The 20,808-nt window shown below is 41.8% G+C and overlaps 1 protein-coding gene across 1 annotated transcript; it reads right to left on the bottom strand.

Annotated features, from left to right (window-relative positions):
- Positions 1-6,477: 6,477 nt before the first annotated feature.
- On the bottom strand, positions 6,478-19,990 carry CHRNA9 (cholinergic receptor nicotinic alpha 9 subunit). The gene is made up of 5 exons (XM_055587457.1): positions 19,927-19,990; positions 19,463-19,608; positions 18,399-18,553; positions 10,731-11,263; positions 6,478-7,125 (listed from the first exon to the last, which is right to left on the bottom strand). The coding sequence occupies exons 1-5, from the start codon at positions 19,988-19,990 to the stop codon at positions 6,584-6,586; spliced, it is 1,440 nt and encodes a 479-aa protein (XP_055443432.1). The 3' UTR covers positions 6,478-6,583.
- Positions 19,991-20,808: the final 818 nt, after the last annotated feature.

The following is a 20,808-nucleotide window of genomic DNA, read 5'->3' as shown; positions in this document are numbered from 1 at the left end:
GGAGGAAGTGGTCAGTTGTGCCGACAGCAGCATGGAGGTCTCAGAAGCATCCAGCAGATTTGATAATTCCCAAATGATGAACTTGGCAAAAGTAGTTTCAGTTGGGTGCAGTGAAAGAAAGTCAGTTTGTAATTGTAGAGTGAAGTCAAAGAGTGGGAGAATGCCCCAGATGTCTTCCCTTTGTTCAGGTCCATGCTCTACCCTTCACCGCTCTGCCGTCTGTCCCAGATATATGCTAACATCAATAAGTTTCCATGACTGTGTTGAGTTTGGCCAATGATGAGCCTTGGGAGGAGATTGAAGGGAAGGAGAGTGAGGTGGAGATAAGTCCACCTCCCTGGACTCCCTGCTGCTGCTGCTGCTGCTGCTAAGTTGCTTCAGTCGTGTCCGACTCTGTGCGACCCCATAGATGGCAGCCCACCAGGCTCCCCTGTCCCTGGGATTCTCCAGGCAAGAACATTGGAGTGGGTTGCCCATGGGGTCTGCTGCATTCACTCAACCAAAGTTCACAATCTTCTCCAGCTGGGTTCAGGTAACCACTTCTCCTGCCTCCTCTCGGGCCCCAGAGTGGTAATAGCTCTGCTTTGCTAGTCTTAGTGTTTCCTACCACCTTTTGTGTTTCTTTACATCCTGCCCACACCTTTGTAAATAGTCCTATATTAAACCTTCCTTGGATTATCCAAATTTGAGAACGTCATTTGTGTCCTGGTGGAACCTTGAAAGATGCAAGAGGGCGGGGGACCTTGGCTGGAAAGAGTAGAGAGATAGAAATACACAAAGACAAGTGAAGTTTTGTTGCAGAGTTTATTTTTTTCAGTTAGAGAACCTTGGGTATACTGACAAGCTCATGGAGTTTTAACAGCCAGGTCCTATTTCAAAGGTGTAATCTGATAGGAAGGAAGAAGTAGGCAGAGAGCTCTTTGCTTGCCTCTGGAGTTGATGATAAGTGGCCCCACCAGTGTTGCTCAAAATATTCTGGAACCTGTGCTTCCAGTTTGACCAAGACAGTCCATTTGCCAGGTTTGCTCATGGTTGTGTTGGCAAGTATTGGTCAGAGCAATGAACTGATGGGAAAGTAGACACAAAGGCTGAAAAAGGAGAAAGAACAAAGGTTGGGACCTCAACAAACCCAGGCACCCCTCACTGCACCAAGACAGTCAGACAGTAGAGCCATTGGTATTTCTGAACTTTGCCAGGCCCTGTGTGACCCAGCCTTGCTCACTTCGCTCTTTGCAGTCTCCTCTTTTGCAGGTCGCTGATTCCATCTCTGCCCTGAGGGCCTCCTTTCTCTTTCTCAAATAATAATAAGCTCTGTTCTGCCCTTGAGCTTGAATTCTGACCTTTCCACTGCCTGCAACCTGGCACTCTCTCCAAGTCTTATCCTGGTTAACTCCCTCTTACGATCAGAGCTCATCTTCAAAGTCACTTCCTCAGCAGGATGACCACCCCAGTCCCTTTGGTCCCTACCCCTCACCCATTGCAGGGAATCCTCTAGACTCCTCTTTCAAAGCAGTAACCATGTCTTAAAGTTTATGGAGGAGGAGAATTGTATTCAAAAAGTCAAGTAGGTTTTCTTACATGCCTTTTGCTTTTGTTTATTTTAACATCTATGTCTTGAGTCATCTGGAATTTATTTTTGTGCATTGCATAGGATGGGGGCTCGTTAACAGTCTAAACATTTTGGCACTTTGTGGGAACCTTTTAAGTCTTCCTTTTACTCTCTCATTCTTTCAATAAGCGTTTAATGGCTAGTGACCTCATATTACACCCTTTATTGCCACAAAAAATAAAAAGAGAATATCCTTATCACAAAGGATACAAAGAGAATAATGACAGAGTTTCTGGGCCCTAGACCTGGAGAGGACCTCAGTGTGCTTGGAGAAGTAGATTTGTGAACGGAGCAATGACAGCACAGCAGGGAATGGCTTTAGTGATGCAGGGCAGTTATAAGCTTCTGCAACCCTGGTGAATAATGCATTTCTGTTCATTTGAGTCTTTTACTGTTTGTAACATGTGTCTTACCCACTGAAATCGTTTAATGAATACTTTAACAACTCACCTGAGTGAAGTTTTCACTTTTCTCCAAAGTTCTAAATGCATCTTCAGTTACTTCCTGAATTTCTCCACCAGGATGCCCCACAAGCATTTCCAACTCAAGACATCCTAAATAGAATTCTTTCCTCCAAAGCCTGGTCCTTCTTTACTCTTCACCTCAGTTGTTTGAGATGGAAAGCTCGGATCATTCTCAATGTCACCCTCTCCCCAAACCCACATCCAACAGGTCACCAAGTCCTGTCCAGTCTGGGTCATAAATACTTCGTGATTCATTCTCTTATTCCCACCGTCTAGGGTTAAGCCTTCACTATCAATTCCCTGAACTGGTTTTTAAAAAATTTCAGTAGATCTCTCTTTTCTCTACAATCTTCTGACTTCCACCCCAATCTCATTTCTGAAACACAAGTCTGACTCGATCACTCCGTGATTGCAATTCTTGCATGTTCTCAGATGTTTTTAGGATAAGTGCTACATTTTTGGACACATGGTTCAATAGGGCTGCTTCAATCTGGCTATAGACATATCTATATAAGACAAATGATCTAAAATACAGAAAAAGTTATACACATAAAATTGCTCATTGGGTCCTGTACTAGTCTTCTATTGCTGTTATAATAAATTACTGCAAACTTAGAATTTTGTGCCTTAAAACAACACAAAGGGAAGATGGTTAGATCCCTGGACTTTGTAACTTCGGATTTATTTTTGTGTAGATAAATAACCTCTATCTGCTTAAGTCACGGTCCATTGGGTTTTCTATTATTTATTGCCAAACGCAGTTGTAACTTACAAAGTAATTTTATAGTTAAAGAAAAAAAAATCTGATTCTAAACTATATTTCCCCAAATCTTCCTAACCCCAAGTCACTCCTTTCTCTGTTTAGCAAATGCCTATGCAATCTTCAAAACCCAGCTCAAATGGTATACCCCTACAAAGTCTTTCCCAAGCTTTCCCTCAAACAGATTAATCTTCGTTGATCCATGGCATATTGTCCATGCTGCTATGATAGCACTTTTACGCTACGTTGTATTTGTCTGCCTTCTTAACTATCCCCTCTACTGAACTACAAGCACCGTATGAGAAACCAAAGGGTTGAAATCACATTTTGTATTTGTTCGCTTCAAAGCTGACATAGCACTCAGTATACAGTAGGCACACAATAAATATTTTACAAATAAGTAAACACAAGATTAAGAAACAATGTATATGTTTACAATGGATTAAAGACAATCTCTTTAACAAGTGGTGCTGGGAACTCTGGTCAACCACTTGTAAAAGAATGAAACTAGAACACTTTCTAACACCATACACAAAAATAAACTCAAAATGGATTAAAGATCTAAACGTAAGACCAGAAACTATAAAACTCCTAGAGGAGAACATAGGCAAAACACTCTCCGACATACATCACAGCAGGATCCTCTATGACCCACCTCCCAGAATATTGGAAATAAAAGCAAAAATAAACAAATGGGACCTAATTAAACTTAAAAGCTTCTGCACAACAAAGGAAATTATAAGCAAGGTGAAAAGATAGCCTTCAGAATGGGAGAAAATAATAGCAAATGAAGCAACTGACAAACAACTAATCTCAAAAATATATAAGCAACTCCTACAGCTCAATTCCAGAAAAATAAATGACCCAATCAAAAAATGGGCCAAAGAACTAAATAGACATTTCTCCAAAGAAGACATATAGATGGCTAACAAACACATGAAAAGATGCTCAACATCACTCATTATCAGAGAAATGCAAATCAAAACCACTATGAGGTACCATTTCACGCCAGTCAGAATGGCTGCGATCCAAAAATCTACAAGCAATAAATGCTGGAGAGGGTGTGGAGAAAAGGGAACCCTCTTACACTGTTGGTGGGAATGCAAACTAGTACAGCCACTGTGGAGAACAGTGTGGAGATTCCTTAAAAAACTGGAAATAGAACTGCCTTATGATCCAGCAATCCCACTGCTGGGCATACACACTGAGGAAACCAGAAGGGAAAGAGACACGTGTACCCCAATGTTCATCGCAGCACTGTTTATAATAGCCAGGACATGGAAGCGACCTAGATGTCCATCAGCAGATGAATGGATAAGAAAGCAGTGGTACATATACACAATGGAGTATTACTCAGCTATTAAAAAAGAATACATTTGAATCAGTTCTAATGAGGTGGATGAGACTGGAGCCTATTATACAGAGTGAAGTAAGCCAGAAAGAAAAACACCAATACAGTATACTAATGCATATATATGGAATTTAGAAAGATGGTAACGATAACCCTGTATACGAGATAGCAAAAGAGACACTGATGTATAGAACAGTCTTTTAGACTCTGTGGGAGAGGGAGAGGGTGGGATGATTTGGGAGAATGGCATCGAAACATGTATAATATCATATATGAAACGAGTCACCAGTCCAGGTTCGATGCATGATACTGGATGCTTGGGGCTGGTGCACTGGGACGACCCAGAGGGATGGTATGGGGAAGGAGGAGGGAGGAGGGTTCAGGATGGGGAACACATGTATACCTGTGGTGGATTCATTTTGATATATGGCAAAACCAATACAATGTTGTAAAGTTAAAAAATAAAATAAAATAAATAAATATTGAAAAAAACAAAAACAAAAACAGTATATGTTTAAACCAAACACCATCCTTCTTTTCTAGCTTAACCCTTGTCTTCTCTCCATGTTGGCTCATTTGTCTTTTATTGGTAAAAGAATAATTGAGGGGTTGGAAGTTAGGTCATGTGTATTAGTACTTGGATCATTTTAATCAAGATGCAAGTGAGGAAATTTGAAGACATATTTGACTCAAAGTAGGAAAAAACTGGAGAAGCACAGACAGTAATTTAGAGCAGAAATGCAGAATTAAGAACAAGAATCCCTCAAGGACTTCACTTTTTAATCCTGGGGATGTAGGTTTGATCCCTGGTGAGGGAGTTAAGATCCCACGTGCCTCACGGCCAGAAAACCAAATCATAAAACAGAAACAGTATTGTAACAAATTCAATAAAGGCTTTAAAAATGATCCACATCAAAAAAATCTTTAAAAAAAAAAATCTCTCAATCACTACCATCCTAAATCATGATCTGTCTCAGCCAAAAAGCAGTGTGGCTTTAGCAGACCTGGCCTAGACTCACAGGGCCAAGGGTTTATCTCCCAGCTCTACTTACCACCTAGGTGGATGCGGAGGCAGGTCATGTACACCCACCTTCCTCAGACACAGCCTCTTACTCTGAGAAAGGTGATTAGAAACACCTGTCCACCTAATTCACAGAATTGTGGCGAATATTAGCAAGGATCAGACCTGTGCATGAGATTTGGTACAACATCCACTTCAAATGTGAATCATGTAGCTTTATTAGAGGTAGGAGAAAATAAATGTTTGGTGAATAGCTGAATGAATGAAAAATTCAGCCCAGTTTGCAGGTGATCTTACTTAAACCCAAGGCTAAATGTAGGAATGACTTCATCTTTAAGGTTCGTATAAAACATAACCAACATATACGACATCATCAATACAAAGAAAGCTCTTTTCCCCCACTGAGTTGCCGATCCTTAGACTTCCTTTATGTGGTGCAAAATGTTTTTATTCCATCATTTGAAATACGGCTTGAAGTGCACCAGAGAAATGAGAAAGGTAACATGGAGACTTAAATTAACACTAAGGAATATATGATGATTTTCCTTTTTTTAAAAGCATGTTCTAGTAGGGGCTAGGAGAAGGCGATGGCACCCCACTCCAGTACTCTTGCCTGGAAAATCCCATGGACGGAGGAGCCTGGTAGGCTGCAGTCCATGGGGTTGCTGAGGGTCGGACCCGACTGAGCGACTTCACTTTCACTTTTCACTTTCATGCATTGGAGAAGGAAATGGCAACCCACTCCAGTGTTCTTGCCTGGAGAATCCCATGGACGGAGAAGCCTGGTGGGCTACAGTCCATGAGGTCGCTAAGAGTCTGACACGACTGAGCAACTTCACTTTCACTTTTCACTTTCATGCATTGGAGAAGGAAATGGCAACCCACTCCAGTGTTCTTGCCTGGAGAATCCCAGGGACGGGGGAGCCTGGTGGGCTGCCATCTATGGGGTCACATAGAGTCGGACACGACTGAAGTAACTTAGCAGCAGCAGCAGTAGGGGCTAAGTGGGAACTCAATTTCTTTGGCTTTGCTTTAAATTTTAAACAGACTGCAGTATGCTTTGTTAACTGCACTGCTGAAGGAGAGAATAATTGTGTGATGTAGAAGCCACCTACCACTCTGGTAGGATATAGCAGTGTCCCTTCTCTATTTCCTCCATTGTCTTGCCCTTGAAATTTTGAACCTCCTGCTTAATTTAAACTGACAGCTATAGTACTGATCTGAAGTTAAAAATAAAAAGTAAAGACAGCATAACCCCTCATTTATATATATTTGTGTATCTGTGTGTAAATATGGATATAGATATTTCTGATTTGGAAGAGCATTAGAGTAGATCACGGGGACTTATATTGATTTATTCCCACATATCAAATGCTCACTAATCTGCTCTTGCTATGATCAAAATAGTCATCACAAAGACCATGATGAAAAAAATCCACATGAAAAATCGGTCTATGACTTTTGCAACCTTCTTCCATTCACTGCCCTTGGAATTGGTGGCCGTGTGGTCTTTGAGGCACTTGGCGATGTATTCAATATTCCTCGTCAACACTCTGTACCGTGCACAGGAGCTGTAACCATCCTCCAGGCTCTCACCCGGGTACCTCAAGTCATTCTTTAAGAGTTTCTTCACTTCCTTCTTTCTGGAAGGGTCTTTATTTCTGGATGTTTTCAGATGGGGCTCTGGAAGTTTGTCATAAACCTTCGTAAGACGGTCTCGCTCCCTGTCTTGGTGGGGGCTAAGGCAGCTCTCACCCACATCGTAGACAAACAAGATCCTGGACATGTATTTCAGGATGACCACCCGGGCCCAGGGTGGCACTGGCCGGGCCTCGGCCCCGCAGAAGTGGATATTCATCACCATAATGGTTAAGGCAGTGGAGGCTGTGATCAAGGCCATCGTGGCTATGTAGTATTTGCCTGGGAAAATAACAGCAACCAAGTTAGCTTAAAACTGTCTTCAAGGGACTTCGCTCGTGGTTCAGCAGTTAAGAATCCATCTAGCAATGCACAGGACGTGGTTTTTATCCCTGGTTGGGGAACTAAGATCCCACATTTAGAGAAGAAGCTAAGCTCACGAACTTCAATTAGAAAATCCATGTGCTGCAATGAAATATCCCACGTGCCACAGCTAAGACCCGAAGCAGCCAAATAAATAAATATATATTTAAGGGGGAAAACTGTCTTCATATTTGACTTACGAAGAAACAACTGGAAGTTGTACACATTAATGGTGACTAATATAGACTTTTGAATAAAACTGAGTTCAAATCTCATCTCTGTCATTCAGTAGACTTGTGACCTACAGCGAGTTATATAATTCTGGTAAGCCTCAGCTTTCTTCTCTATAGAATGACTATAATATTCATATCTAACTCACAAGACTATGGGGAAGCTTAATTGAAAAAACACAGGAAAAGTTTTCAGCACTGTCCTCTTCCTTGAGTTAAAAGGTTTGTAAATTTTTGCTATCACTATGTGAAAAACTTCTACATTCAGCAAAACAAATAAACAATGAATGATCTTGGTCAGTTCCCAGAATTGTCTTTAAACCTTGTTAATATGGAATCTCACTCTTACTGGCGAAGAAAGGGGATATTGTGTCTCTATTAGTCTTTAATATGTGATTGCAAAAAGCAAATAGTCATGAAAAAGGAAAATTAAGGAAGGAAACAATAAAGATAAGTTAACAAATTTCAGAAATACAGAACAAAGAACCTAGAAAATGAACAAAAACAAGTTATTTGAAAAGAGCTATACAACTGATAAACATTTGATAAGGCCATTCATGGAATAGTGGTAGGAGAGAGAAAAAGGATGCAATGGAAAAAATAAGAGGATAGAAATTTAGAAAACAATAAAATAACATTACAAATAGCTATATGATAATACATTCAAAAACCTAGATGAAATTTCTATAAATATGTGTGTTAGTTGCTCAGTCATGACTGACTCTTCGTGACCCCAGGGACTGTAGCCCTCCAGGCTCTTTTGTTCATGGGATTTTCCAGGCAAGAATACTAGAGTGCATTGCCATTTCCTTCTCCAGGAGATCTTCCCAAACCAGGGATCAAACCTGGGTCTCCCACATTGCAGGCAGATTCTTTATCATCTAGAAGATGTCAAATTTAGTCTAAGAAGAAAGAATGCTTGAATAGAAATAGGAATTAAATACCTCTACCCACCCATCTTCCAAAAAGCTCTAGAACCAAAAGGTTTTACAGGTGAGTTTCACTGAATTTTTAAGGAACAGATAACTCATATCTTAATGCAAGTTGTTTCAAAAATAGAAAAGAGGGAATACTGCCTAACTGGTTCATTTCATGAAATAAATTTAGCCTTGACTCTAAAAGAAACAAGAAAGGAAATTTTAAGGCCATTTCATTTATAGATACATTTGAGAAACTCCTATAAAAATTACTGGCTAACTAAATCCTATGGTGTCTTTAATTGATAACTCATCATGATAAAGAAGGATTTAGTTCAACAACAGAAAACTGTAATTCACAACACTAATGGAGGAAAAGAAAAAACTCACATGATTGTCTTAACAGATGAAAACAATACATTTGATAATATTCATCATGTGTTTATTATTTGTTAAAAGCTCTGAGTAAACTAAAAATAAAATATTTCTTAACATTGTAAAGGCTACAGGTCAAAAGCCTGGATCAAATGCTATACTTAATGCAGGAAATGTAAATACATTTCTTAAAACTGGAACTCTATTTCATAGGTGCTACAAATAACAAGTTGTGACTACTAAATACTCTCAAGAAAGATCTGTGTGTACCCTTCCTAAAAAGATACATTTCATATTATCACAGGAAAAGTAATGCTTGTAAAATTCATGAGTCATGTTCTGAGACATCTTCCTTCAGAAACTGAGCCAGCTTGCTGTTGACTTTAGTTGGTAAAGCAGAGAGCAGGATCTGCCTACTGATCCTGCCTCAAACAGGGTTATGATTGGATGTCATCACTGTCAATCATTTCTGCCTTAGGAGAAGTAATGAAAGAACCAACACACCATTTCCTCCTTATTAGTGGTGATGAGAAAGGAGAGAACTTTCTGTGACTATTTCTCAAAAAGATGTGCATGAGTGCGAGGTCAAGTGCGAGTGTGTGTGTGTGTGTGTGTGTGTGTGTGTGTGTGGCTTGCTTGGAGAAACAGAACAAGGAAGAAATCTCCAAACAGAGAAACCAACGTAATAACATTTGAATGTTATTCAGATGGGTAATACTACATTCAGGAGAGAAAAGGCAGTATAATATCTCTTTTATATTGGTCACTAAGTCTCTTGGTGTTCTGAAATTTCCCTCAACTGATTGCTTTACAGAACTAAAAACTAGATCTAGCTTCTGATTCTTGAAAGCATCTATTACAACATAAGTCACTGAGGCAGAGGTGGTGGATCTGGGTGTTAACCTTGGTGGCAGGAAGTAGGTATTAAAGGTATTAGGAGGGATCTCACAGCAAGAGAGGTAAAGGAAAAGGAAGGCAGTGGCGGCAGCCACAGTGCCCTGGGAGGAACATTTCATTGTTGCAGATGTTTGAAAATGTGATCTACTTTAGAATCACCTCAGATTCCCAAATCTTGTCCAAGACTGCTTTTTAAAAACCTCTTTTGCTGTGAGAACCTGTATTTTTTTTTCTTTTTCTTTCCTTTGGCTGAACCTCATGGCAGGTGGAACTTTCCTGACCCGGGATCAAACCCGCACCCCTGCAGTAGAAGCACAGAGTCTTAACCACTGGACCACAAGTTACCTGCATTTTTAACAGTCTCTCTCACACCTATTATAACCAATAAAGGTTGAGAATTATTCTATCAAGGGTAGATGGCAGGCTTAAAAATCTAGCTCATCATTTCCATCGTGTTTACCATTTTTCCCAAGAAGAAACCCCTTGTGATATGATAAGATACTAACAGTCACTGTTTGTTCAGTCCTCACCATATGCCAGGCTCTGTGCTAAACAATGGCACAGTGAGGTAGCAATTACACAAATTTTGAAGATGGTGAAGTAGAGACTCAAAGAGCAAGTAAATTGCTTAAGGTTGATCAAGGAAGGAATGGTTAAGTCAGAGTTCAAATGCAGATTTCTTTAACTTCAAAATCAAGGCCTTAGCCTAAAAGCCAGTGGTTTTTTGACTTTAACAAAAAGCTCATCAGAATCACCCAGAAAGCTTGTGAAAACAGTTTGCAGGCTTTACCCCCACCCTAGTCAGCAGGTCTTGGGTGGGCCCTGACAATTTGTATATCCAAACTGAGGCTGATGCTGTGGGTCCAGGGACCATACTTCAAGGACCACTGCTCTAAACCACACAGCTCTCATTCCTCTTTTGGGTAAACCTGGAGACCTCGAGCCCAGCTTTGTCTTGAACAGCCACATTCAGAGATGCCAACTGAAGACACTAAATGAGCCTGTGTTGAGTTTGTAGTTGACTTAATTGCTATGAGTTTAAAGGCACAGATACAGCCTCAGTCACCAGAAAGCTGACTCAAAAGTGTAAGATACTTGAACTCACCGATCAGAGGGACGTTTTCTGAGGCTGGCATGATCTCTGCCACCATGAGCTGAAATACAGTCATGGCCAACAGTATGGTCACTCCCAGGGAGACCTTTTCCCCAGAGGCTGCTGGGAGATAGAAACTCAAGGGAGCCAGAAAAGATATGAGGACGCATGGGATGAGGAGGTTGACGATGTAGAAGGAGGATCTCCTCTTAAGAAGGAGAGTGAACGTCACATCTGGGTAAGGCTCAGAGCAGCAGCCATAGGAGATCACATTCTTCACAGCAGGCATGCCGTGCACCTCCCACTCCACGTCTTCAATGAAGTCGGAGAGGTCTCCACTGTCCAGGGCATTGAAGATATCCACCTGATTGCCATTGTAGGTCCAGGAGCCAAAGGTCAGGTTGCACTGCTGATTATCAAAGGGGAAGTAGGTGACGTCCACCACACAGGAGCTTTTGGTGATGGCTGGTGCATCCCAGGTGATCAGCCCGTCATACCGCAGGACCACATTGGTGTTCACGGGCTCAGAAGATTCATCGTCAGCCCTGGAGGTCAGAGGAGGAAAATGAGAGCTGCTTACCAGGACAACTCACCAAGTTCTTTAACCCAGACAGCTCACTGCCCTTTTCCCATCACTTCAGTGTCTTTGGCAGTGGACCACCATTCTTGTTACACTGGCTTGAAAGTCCAAAATCAACTCTAATTTGCCCTTCTCTCCACCTCCTATAACTAGTTAGGGCCAAGTTCTCTTGGATTTTTCCTTTAAAGCACCTCTGCCAGACTTTCTTAGTGGTCCAGTGGTTAAGAATCCACCTGCCAATGCAGGGGACATGTGTTCAATCCCTGGACTGGGAAGATCCCACGTGCTGCGAGGCAACTAAGCCCATGCGCCACAACTACTGAGCCTGTGCACACAGAGCCCGTGCTCCACAGCAGAAGAAGCCACCGCAATGAGAAGCCAGTGCACCCCAACGAAGAGTAGACCCTGCTCACCGCAACCGAAGAGAGCCCACGTGCAGCCCAGGGCAACCAAAATTAAACAAATAAGCATCTCTGCCTATTATCCCTTCCTCTCCATTCCCAATGCCATTCTCTTGGTCCAGGTATAATGATTCAAACACCCAGACAAAAAGTAAACGAGGCTAAAATCTGACAGACAGGCTCTGCTTAAATGGTTTTGTTAACTTTGGGCACAAGAATATTAAAGTAGCTCTTTGTTGCTGTTGGAAGAATTTTACATGTTTATTGTAGAACATCTGAAAAACACAGAGGAAAAAATTACTCATCTATAATCTAAAAGATAATAATTTATTCTAGATATGTCTTGTTTTTGCTTTATCAACATTTATGGCTGGCATTTTGGGGGTACAAAATTTCTATTTCGCTTTGGGGAATGACTTTCTCCACCACCATTGTAAGGCAGATGAAATGATCAAGGTACCCTAGGCTCCCCTGGCCAGGGGCTGACTTGTGACCTGAGCTAGGTCCAACTGATTCACACTTCCTGGAGTTTAAATATTAAGCAGAGTGACCCAAAGACCAAAAAGAGTCAATCTGATGATGGATTCCTAGAAAAATCAATTACTTAAAATTTTTTAAAAAATTCAATAGCCCCTTGTCTTGAACTATGGAGTAGTCCTAGTCTGTTCTTTCCAAGGCCTTATCAATGACTTTTCTCCTTTAATTCAGTGAGCTGAGCATATCCTTCCTACAAATTCCTTTTTTGACAAGGTAGACAAAGTCAGTTTTCAATGCTTTCAGCCTTAACTGATACGTTTCTGTTAATATTTAATGCATATTTTTCTGATTGTTCCTTACAATTTTTTCCCTATAAACTATATTATGGATAAATGTAATGTGATATGCTGGATTAGATCCTGAAACAGAAAACAGGACATTAGTGGAAAAGCTGGTGAGGTCCAAATAAAACCTGTAGTTTAGTTGTGTGCTCAGTCGTTCTGTCGTGTCCAACTCTTTGTGGCCCCATGGATTGTAATCCACCAGGCTCCTCTGCCCATGGAATTCTCCAGTCAAGAATACTGGAGTGGGTTGCCATTTCTTACAACAGGGGATCTTCCTGACCCAGAGATCAAGCCTGCATCTCTTGTGTCTCCTGCACTGACAGGCAGATTCTTTACCAATAGCACCACTAACGTATTATATTCGTTTTGGCATATGTACTGTGGTTATGTAAGACATGATGTTAAGGAAAACTGTGTGAAAGGTATACAGGAACTCTGTACCATCTTTCCAACTCTTCTGTAAAATTATCTTGAAATTAAAAAGTTAGTTTACCAAAAACAAGACTGAGACAATTTTAAAATGTAGGTGGTCATCGGTCCATAATCTTCTGCAACATTATTTTCACGGTTAAATGATATGCAATTATACTCCTTTTTATAGATGTGCCATAGTAATTTAACCAGCTCACTGATGTTCAGCATTATGGTTGTTTCTATTTTTTACATTTACAAACAATGCAACAGTGAACATCCCCGTCGTCAAACTGTTGCATTTATCCACTGACTCTTTCCTTAGGTTAAATTGCTAGAAGATGATGTATTAGATCTAAGAACTGACATGTTTTACAAGTTTTTTCCTACTTATTAACCTTTAGGTACCACAATGCAATGGTCTGATTGTGTCCACTCTAATCAAAGCATTGCAGCTGAATTGTGGCGCTCAATTTTTAATGCAGGTCTAAAGAGGGGATCTTTAATGTGGGTCTTGTGAAGACAACAAAATGGCATTTTTGAAAATGCCAGAACCTACCCTTTGTAAAAATAAAAAGTATACATAATTAGCTATCCAATAATTGAGAACTGGAGCATCACTCACCTATCCTACCTTGGTACAAGAGATCTGGGAGTCGGAGAGAATATATTTGGAACTAGAATGATTCTATTAGTCATGGTCCTTGCAGGAAATGGATGGCACATTCAAATTAGATAGCTTGAGGAGGATTTAATAAAAGGACTCTACTAAGATAAGTATAGGGCAACCACTCTAGGACTAGTAACAGCACAGTTATTACCATTCCTGGGCCTGAAGAAATGAAGGGAAGGTGCAATTACCAATACCTGGAGGGAAGAGTGGCCAAAGAGGGTCACCACGATAGGAGACATGCTGCTGCTGCTGCTGCTAAATCACGTCAGTCGTGTCCGACTCTGTGCGACCCCATAGACAGCAGCCCACCAGGCTCCTCTGTCCCTGGGATTCTCCAGGCAAGAACACTGGAGTGGGATGCCATTTCCTTCTCCCATAGAAGACATGCCTTCTGTCAAAGGACACAGCCAGCCAAAGATAATAACTCTAGGAAGGGAGCAAGGGAATACATGCCCCAACCTTACTCTCTTTTCTCCCTCCAACTGCTCACAATGTTTCTCATTGGGCCAACCAGAAGCCAGAGGGTAAAGGAGCCCACTGTCTGAAAACATCACTCCAGCTACTCAGGAGGAGTTTGAAGACATTACTATTAATTGCTTCATGACCAGTACTTTGTTTTATTTCCCTGGTTTCTCTGATCACATTATTTTACAGCTCAGCACGTGCAATGGTTTTCTATGGCCCACCAATGCTTCCAGATCTTCTTGAGCAGTTCTATTAGGGCTTAAAGGGCTTTTGATAGCTCTATCCCTGACCTTCTTTCCAGGCTTTAAACTGGCCTTTGCAATCTCTTTGTTGGCTGTCTCCATGCGAATGTTCCTTTGGTCTTCCAAACTGAACAGATCTCACAATAAATCCATACCTTTTTCTCCAAACCTGTTCCTCTTCTCCCTCCTTTACTACCAATCTCATTTTTTTTTTCTTTTTAAAGAGTTTTATTGATTGGCATACAATAAACTGCATACATTTAAAGTGTAAAATTTGAACAAATTTGACATATGTATATCCAATTTCATCTGAAAGTTTTCCTACGCTTTCTTTCATCTAAGCTACGTAAGCAGAACTTAAAGCTAAATTATAGACAAATCTTCTGATTTCAGCAGGGTACCTAATTTCTCATTAGGTCTAAAATCCAAGTGTTAAACCTGTTCATTAAAATCCAACCATTAAAACTATCTCATAATAAACACACATCTGAAATTTCTGCAATCTACTCTTTACCTGGTTTAAAAATGTCAGGAATCCTTGCAGTCTCTTACATCAACCATTATATTGGCCACAGACCTATACTAAACAACCCCACCAGAACTTCGAGCCTCAATTTATTTATTCCTTTACTGAACTGCTAATAGCCAGTATCTGCTTGAGTTATTATATTGTTATAGAGCTCACTACCTCTTAGGAAAACTCATTATTCAAATTATTAGTTTTGATTTTAATTGAATTAAAATGCAATTTTTAAAAACCTTTAACTTCTACTCGTTGTTTTGGGTTTTGTCCTCTGGAGGAATTTCCTCTTTTCCCTCCACCTTATTTTCTCTCTGATTGCCTATGATAGCCATCAAGTCTTCCTAAGGACCTCTCTCTTTCTAACTAAGCATCAATCAATTCGACTGCTCCTCACATGAAATAGCTTCCAGGCACATCACCATCCTGCTCACTCACTCCCCAGATAATCTAACCCATGGACTCAGGCACCAATGGTGAATCTAGATGTTCAGCATCTTCCTGCCCAAACTATGTTTATCACACATGACTGCATCACTTGTCTTACACCCCTCTTTATTCTCCCTATCACCACTCAGGAAGCCCATTCTGGGGTCTACAAGGTTTGGTACTGGTTTCTGAGAAGTACTGATATTATATCCGACATCAGAAGATTCTACAGGTCCAGGGATTCAGCTAGAAGGACCAGGGTCAGGGCAACAGCTATCACTGGAGACCCTCCTTTGCCTGATACTCTAACTCTCTTCCATTCTCATTTCAGCTGCTCAAAGGGATGCAAATGACATCCAATCACAGCTACATTTAGGGTTTCCTCTAAATATTGATAGTAAAACTCTGATGTTACTGAGAAGGAGAATACACAGGAGAAAAGAGGATTCAAAACAGAACTGTCCATAAGAGGAGAGCAAAGAAGACTAAAGAGTTAACCCAGACGAACAGAAAAAAATTGATGAAGCAGTATAGTGGGAAAGGTCTGTGTGGGAACCAGAACTCACACATCTCAAGGAGGCCAGTGATCTGGGCAAGGAGGGGAAGGATGGAGAATGGGGATAAAATTTACCAAAGCCACCACAGGTTTGTGTGAGCTCATTAGTGATTAACTGGCTTCTCTGATAAAGGAGGTCTGGGGCAGGCTTAACTTAGGTCACCATGCCAGCTCACAAAGAAGACTTTCAATAAGAGCTGGTCACTGCTTCAGTCAATCAAAGCAAGAGGAAAAGGAGAACCAGCATTCTGTTTTTTTCAGGAAGAATTCTGAACTTACAGAATGCTCTAAGTGTTCTATGTAAAGTATATCCTCTGATTATTCTCCAGGAGGAGGTGATGGACATCCTGGCCCATTCTCTTGCCTTATACATGTGTGTATTTGTGTGTGTGCTGGGGAGGAGAGGCGGGGGCAGGGTGTGAACCATGGTAATAAAGCACCAGTACTTGGAGAAGGAAATGGCAACCCACTCCCATATTCTTGCCTGGAGAATCCCATGGACAGAGGAACCTGGTGGGCTACAGCCCATGGGGTCGCAAAGAGTCAGACATGACTGAAAGAGACTTAGCACTTGGATGTTACCTTGCTTAGGAAGGCATACAGAAGATACCTCTGGCCACTCAGAGTGGGGAATAGTCAGCAGGATCAGAGGTATGATTCACAAGGTTGTGACCCTTGGACAAGCTGAGTAGGGACTGAAACTAAAATCCAGGCTGCAACCAACCAGTGTGGCATCCTGAAGGGAAACTCACGCCCAACAGAAGGCTGAGTCCCCAGGAGAGTCCCCCTGTCCAAGTTGCTCCTCATTCATCTCGCTCTGCTCAAAGAGGAATTTTCCTAACTCTGAGAGACTTGAGTTCCAGGATAAAAAGAGAGAGAGCCCCTTTGACAACAGGTGGAGCAGCTGAGCCTGAGTTGTGACAGAGTGATCTGGTTCATTCTCAAAGTGTGGTCCATGGGCTAGCAGCACTACCATCTGGAGCTCAGAGAGATGCAGAACGACCAACTCAACCCCAGACCTACTGAATGAGAATCTGTATTTTAGCAGGCTCCTCAGGTGATTCATGCCCACTTTACAATTTTAGAAACTGAAGCCTTACCTGCCCACTCACTAAGATCCCTTGCTCTCAGACCAGGAAAAGGCCAACTGGTGATCTTATGGTCCAGTTCATCTTCCACTCTATACAAAGCCCAAAATCCATGGGCCAGCTTTTAGCTGGTCCATTCTGATTAAATCTTAATGTACTCAGTAGCTCAGTTGTGCCTGACACTTTGTGACCCCATGGACTGTAGCCCGCCAGGCTCCTCTGTCCGCGGAATTTTCCAGGCAAGAATACTGGAGGGGGTTGCCATTTCCTACTCTAGGGGAACTTCCCAAGCCAGGAATTGAACCCCTGTCTCTTGCATCTCCTGCATTGGCAGGCAGATTTACCACTGCACCGCCTGGGAAGCCCCTTAATCTTAACAGTATCATGTATTTTCCATACATGATCATCGACAAGGAAGCACCACTGTCATGGGCTGAATTGCATCTGCAAAAAGTTCATGTGTTGAATCCTAGCCCCTGGCACTTCAGAATGCGACCTTATTTGGAACAGTCATTGCAGCTGTAATTAGTAGTTAAATGTATTTAAAAGAAGAGGTCATATTCTGTGGGATTATGAGTAATTTTTACTTCTGTCTTAGTGCCTTAATTTAGACAACTTTATCTTTTTTAAACAGTAAGTCTGTAATTTTTGTGTGTTAAGAAAAGCACAATAAAATTATCTTTAATTTTTAAAAAAAGACGAGGTCATACTGGTGTAGGGTGAGCATCTAATTCAACATGACTGGTGTCTTCAATGCAAGGGGAAATATGGACACAGGGAACACGATGCCATGTGAAGAAGAAGGCAGAGATTGGGGTGATGGTTGTACAAGTCAAGAGACCAGAGATGGCCAGCAACCACCCAAGAATCTAGGGCAGAGACAGGGAACAGATTTTCCTCACAGCCTCAGAAGGAACTAACCTTGCCAATACCTTTAGCTTATACTTCTAGTCTCCAGACCTGTGGGACAACAGTTCCTGTCGTGTAAGCCACCCAGCTTGTAATACTTTGCTACAGTAGCCCTAGAAAACTAACAGGACTTCCAATACAGTTTCTCACCTGAAAGGGAGACTGTAGCTCTAAGATTTTTATGACCATTATTATTTTATTATCTGAGGTTTTCTAACTATCAGTTCAAGATCTAGGAACATGAATTGACTTAACTTCATGCATGTTTCAAACTTTCCTCTTCCATTATGTTTGGTGGTGGTGGTGGTTGATGGTGGTTTACTTGCTAAAATCATGTTGGACTCTTAGTGACCCCAGGGACTGTAGCCTGCCAGGCTCCTCGGTCCACGGGATCTTCCAGGCATGAATACTGGAGTGGATTGCCATTTCCTTCTCCAGGGGATCTTTCCTACCCAGGGATTAAACCTGGGTCTCCTGCATTACAGATGGATTCTTTACCAACTGAGCCAGCAGGGAGGCCGCATTATGTTTACGTTCTGCCTAATCAACAAGTTCATTCCTGAGAAGCTACTGACTTGCACTTACTTGTTATATAGGACAATATCCGGTCTCCACACCAGGTCGCTGGGGATCCTGATGGAGTCCAGTCCATCATATTGGTCTCGATCCCATGTGAGATACGCATCATGCCAGATTTGGCGGATCCACAAATAGGCAGTTAGAATTTGGTTTCTCTCATCCTGCACAATTAACCCAGATATAACTGTCCAGTAGACACCTCAACCAAACACATTTTGTCTGTAAAACAGCTGTCTTCAAAACAGGAATGCCAAGAGCGCTAATCTATTTCCAATAAGTAAGCGAGAGTTTTTTCAAATCTATCCCCTTGATTGACTGCCAAGGTTATATTTTTCCTGCTTGATTAGTGTTTGAAACATCAAGTGGACAAATATTTAAATCATCATGCATGGGTCAACTGCTCAAATTTCTCTGAAAATTGATCAACTGATGAATTATTTTTTTTATGAAAAAGCCAGCAAACATCAACAATGTACAGAAGAAAAGATTTTGAAGTTTCATAACTTTGTGTAACTAAACACATATGAGCATTAATGTATGTCATCTTAAAACATCTTTTAAAAATTAGGATAAAATTCATATTGCATGAAACTCACCACATTAACTATTTAAAGTGTGCAATTCAGCGGTTTCCAGTTTATTCACAATGTCATGCAACCATCCCCATTCTCTGCTTCCAGAACATTTTGTCATTCCCAAAGAGAAATCATATGACAATCAAGCAGTAAATCACTATTTACTCATCATTCTCACAGCTCCTGGCAACCTAACTCCTCTTTCTGTCTTTATGGTTTTGCTGACTTTACACATTTCATAGAAATGGAACATGTAATGCGTAACCAACTTTCTTGAGATGTTCTAAGACTGTTAATGTTCATGGAAAGACTCAAGTAATTTAGTGCAATTAATTTTGTAGAAAGTGTTCCTCCTCTGGAATTCCATTCTCCCTCCAGCTTGCACACAGAGCTGTCTGTTCTCATTTTCTGTCAAATTCAGGTAAGACATTCTCTTTAGAAAGCACTGTTAGTTTCATTCTAACCATTCAGAAGAGTCAACACTATGTTACTCACCATATCCTTAATCTGAGAAAGTGTAATCTGGAGTGTGACGTTCAGGACTTTATCTGTATCCTCTACTGGACGAAGAGCATTAGAGTAGTCTTCAAAAAGGTCATTGAACAACTTCTGAGCATATTTTCCATCTGCTGGTTCTACAGCTGCTCAAAAAGTGGGATCTGGATCAAGCTTCAGTGTTATGAGATTTCAAGGCAAAGAGCAACAGACCAAGGACTAGCATTGGTTCTATCATCCCTACCTACCATCCTACCTGTCTACCTACCTACCATCAGCTAGGGACAAGCTCTGGGTCAAGTGGAGTTATTTCTCTGGCAGGCCCTACAAGATCAGCATGAGACTGTAAGAAGCTGAAATACTACCTTACAGTTAGAGCATCTGTTCTTTTCCTGGCCCACCCAACATTCCACCAAAGAAGTGATCCCTGGGCTAAGAGAGTTGCACACCCACCAGCCTCTTACCTCTCAGTCTGGAGGCAGCAAAGTAAATCCAGCAAAAGGAGATGCAGGAATGGGGCCAGTTCATCTTTTTACCTAAGTCTCTATAAGTCCCCAGCTAGGCACTGCAGTCTTCCACTTCTCCAGCAGTGGGAAGGGTCTGGGCACACAGCTGCCGCTCTGTTTCTGTATCTGCACAGCAGATGGGGAGCTCAGGCTTGCCAGACACAAAGCGAGCTTGCCAGGTCCCCTCCCCATCAGTAATCTGAGACTAGCAGCTCCAGCAGGTAAGATGCCAGGAGCCCCAGGTGGGTTAGGTCAGGCGGTGCTGCCCTGGGGGAGCTGCCCCAGTTGAGAATCCCCAGCTACCTTCACTAGGAATATCCAGACCAATCTTTCAAAGGAAGAGAGGTGGGAGCCCAACACACCTGAGATTCCACCTATCCAGACCAGGCATTTTCTACACCTGCAGTGAGTAGATTCAGTCTGAGTTCCGGGTCTAAGAAAAGCTGAACTGACCCATCCATAGGGTAGCCCATCCAGAAAGGCCCTATGCGCTTTGAGTGCCTTTTGAAGAGGGAAAGAGAAGCAGTTTCATGATCTTTGGGTTTCTTCTCTGCCTCTGCTTCTCATCATTCCTTCAGTTGTCCCACTGACCATGGACCTTGTACACTGTTGCCTGAGTCTGCATGTGCGCATGCGTGCGCGTAGGTGGGTGGGGGGCACCAGTGGATGGGAACAGAGCATTAGCTTCCTTCGGAAGCTGCAGCATCCCTGTGATTTGGACTAGCAGTAGACGACCTAGGTTTGACTGCTAGTCCAAACCCTCCCTCATTATACACAGCTTTCCTGAACTAGAGACAGGGAGAATAATCCCTCTCTCCCAGAGTTACTGGGGTATTGTAT

Source organism: Bubalus kerabau, chromosome 7 (genome assembly GCF_029407905.1).
Source record: "Bubalus kerabau isolate K-KA32 ecotype Philippines breed swamp buffalo chromosome 7, PCC_UOA_SB_1v2, whole genome shotgun sequence".
In the NCBI taxonomy this organism is placed as follows: Eukaryota; Metazoa; Chordata; class Mammalia; order Artiodactyla; family Bovidae; genus Bubalus; species Bubalus kerabau.
The sequence above is the reverse complement of the archived record's forward strand: the minus strand, read 5'-3'. Positions and strand labels throughout refer to the sequence as shown.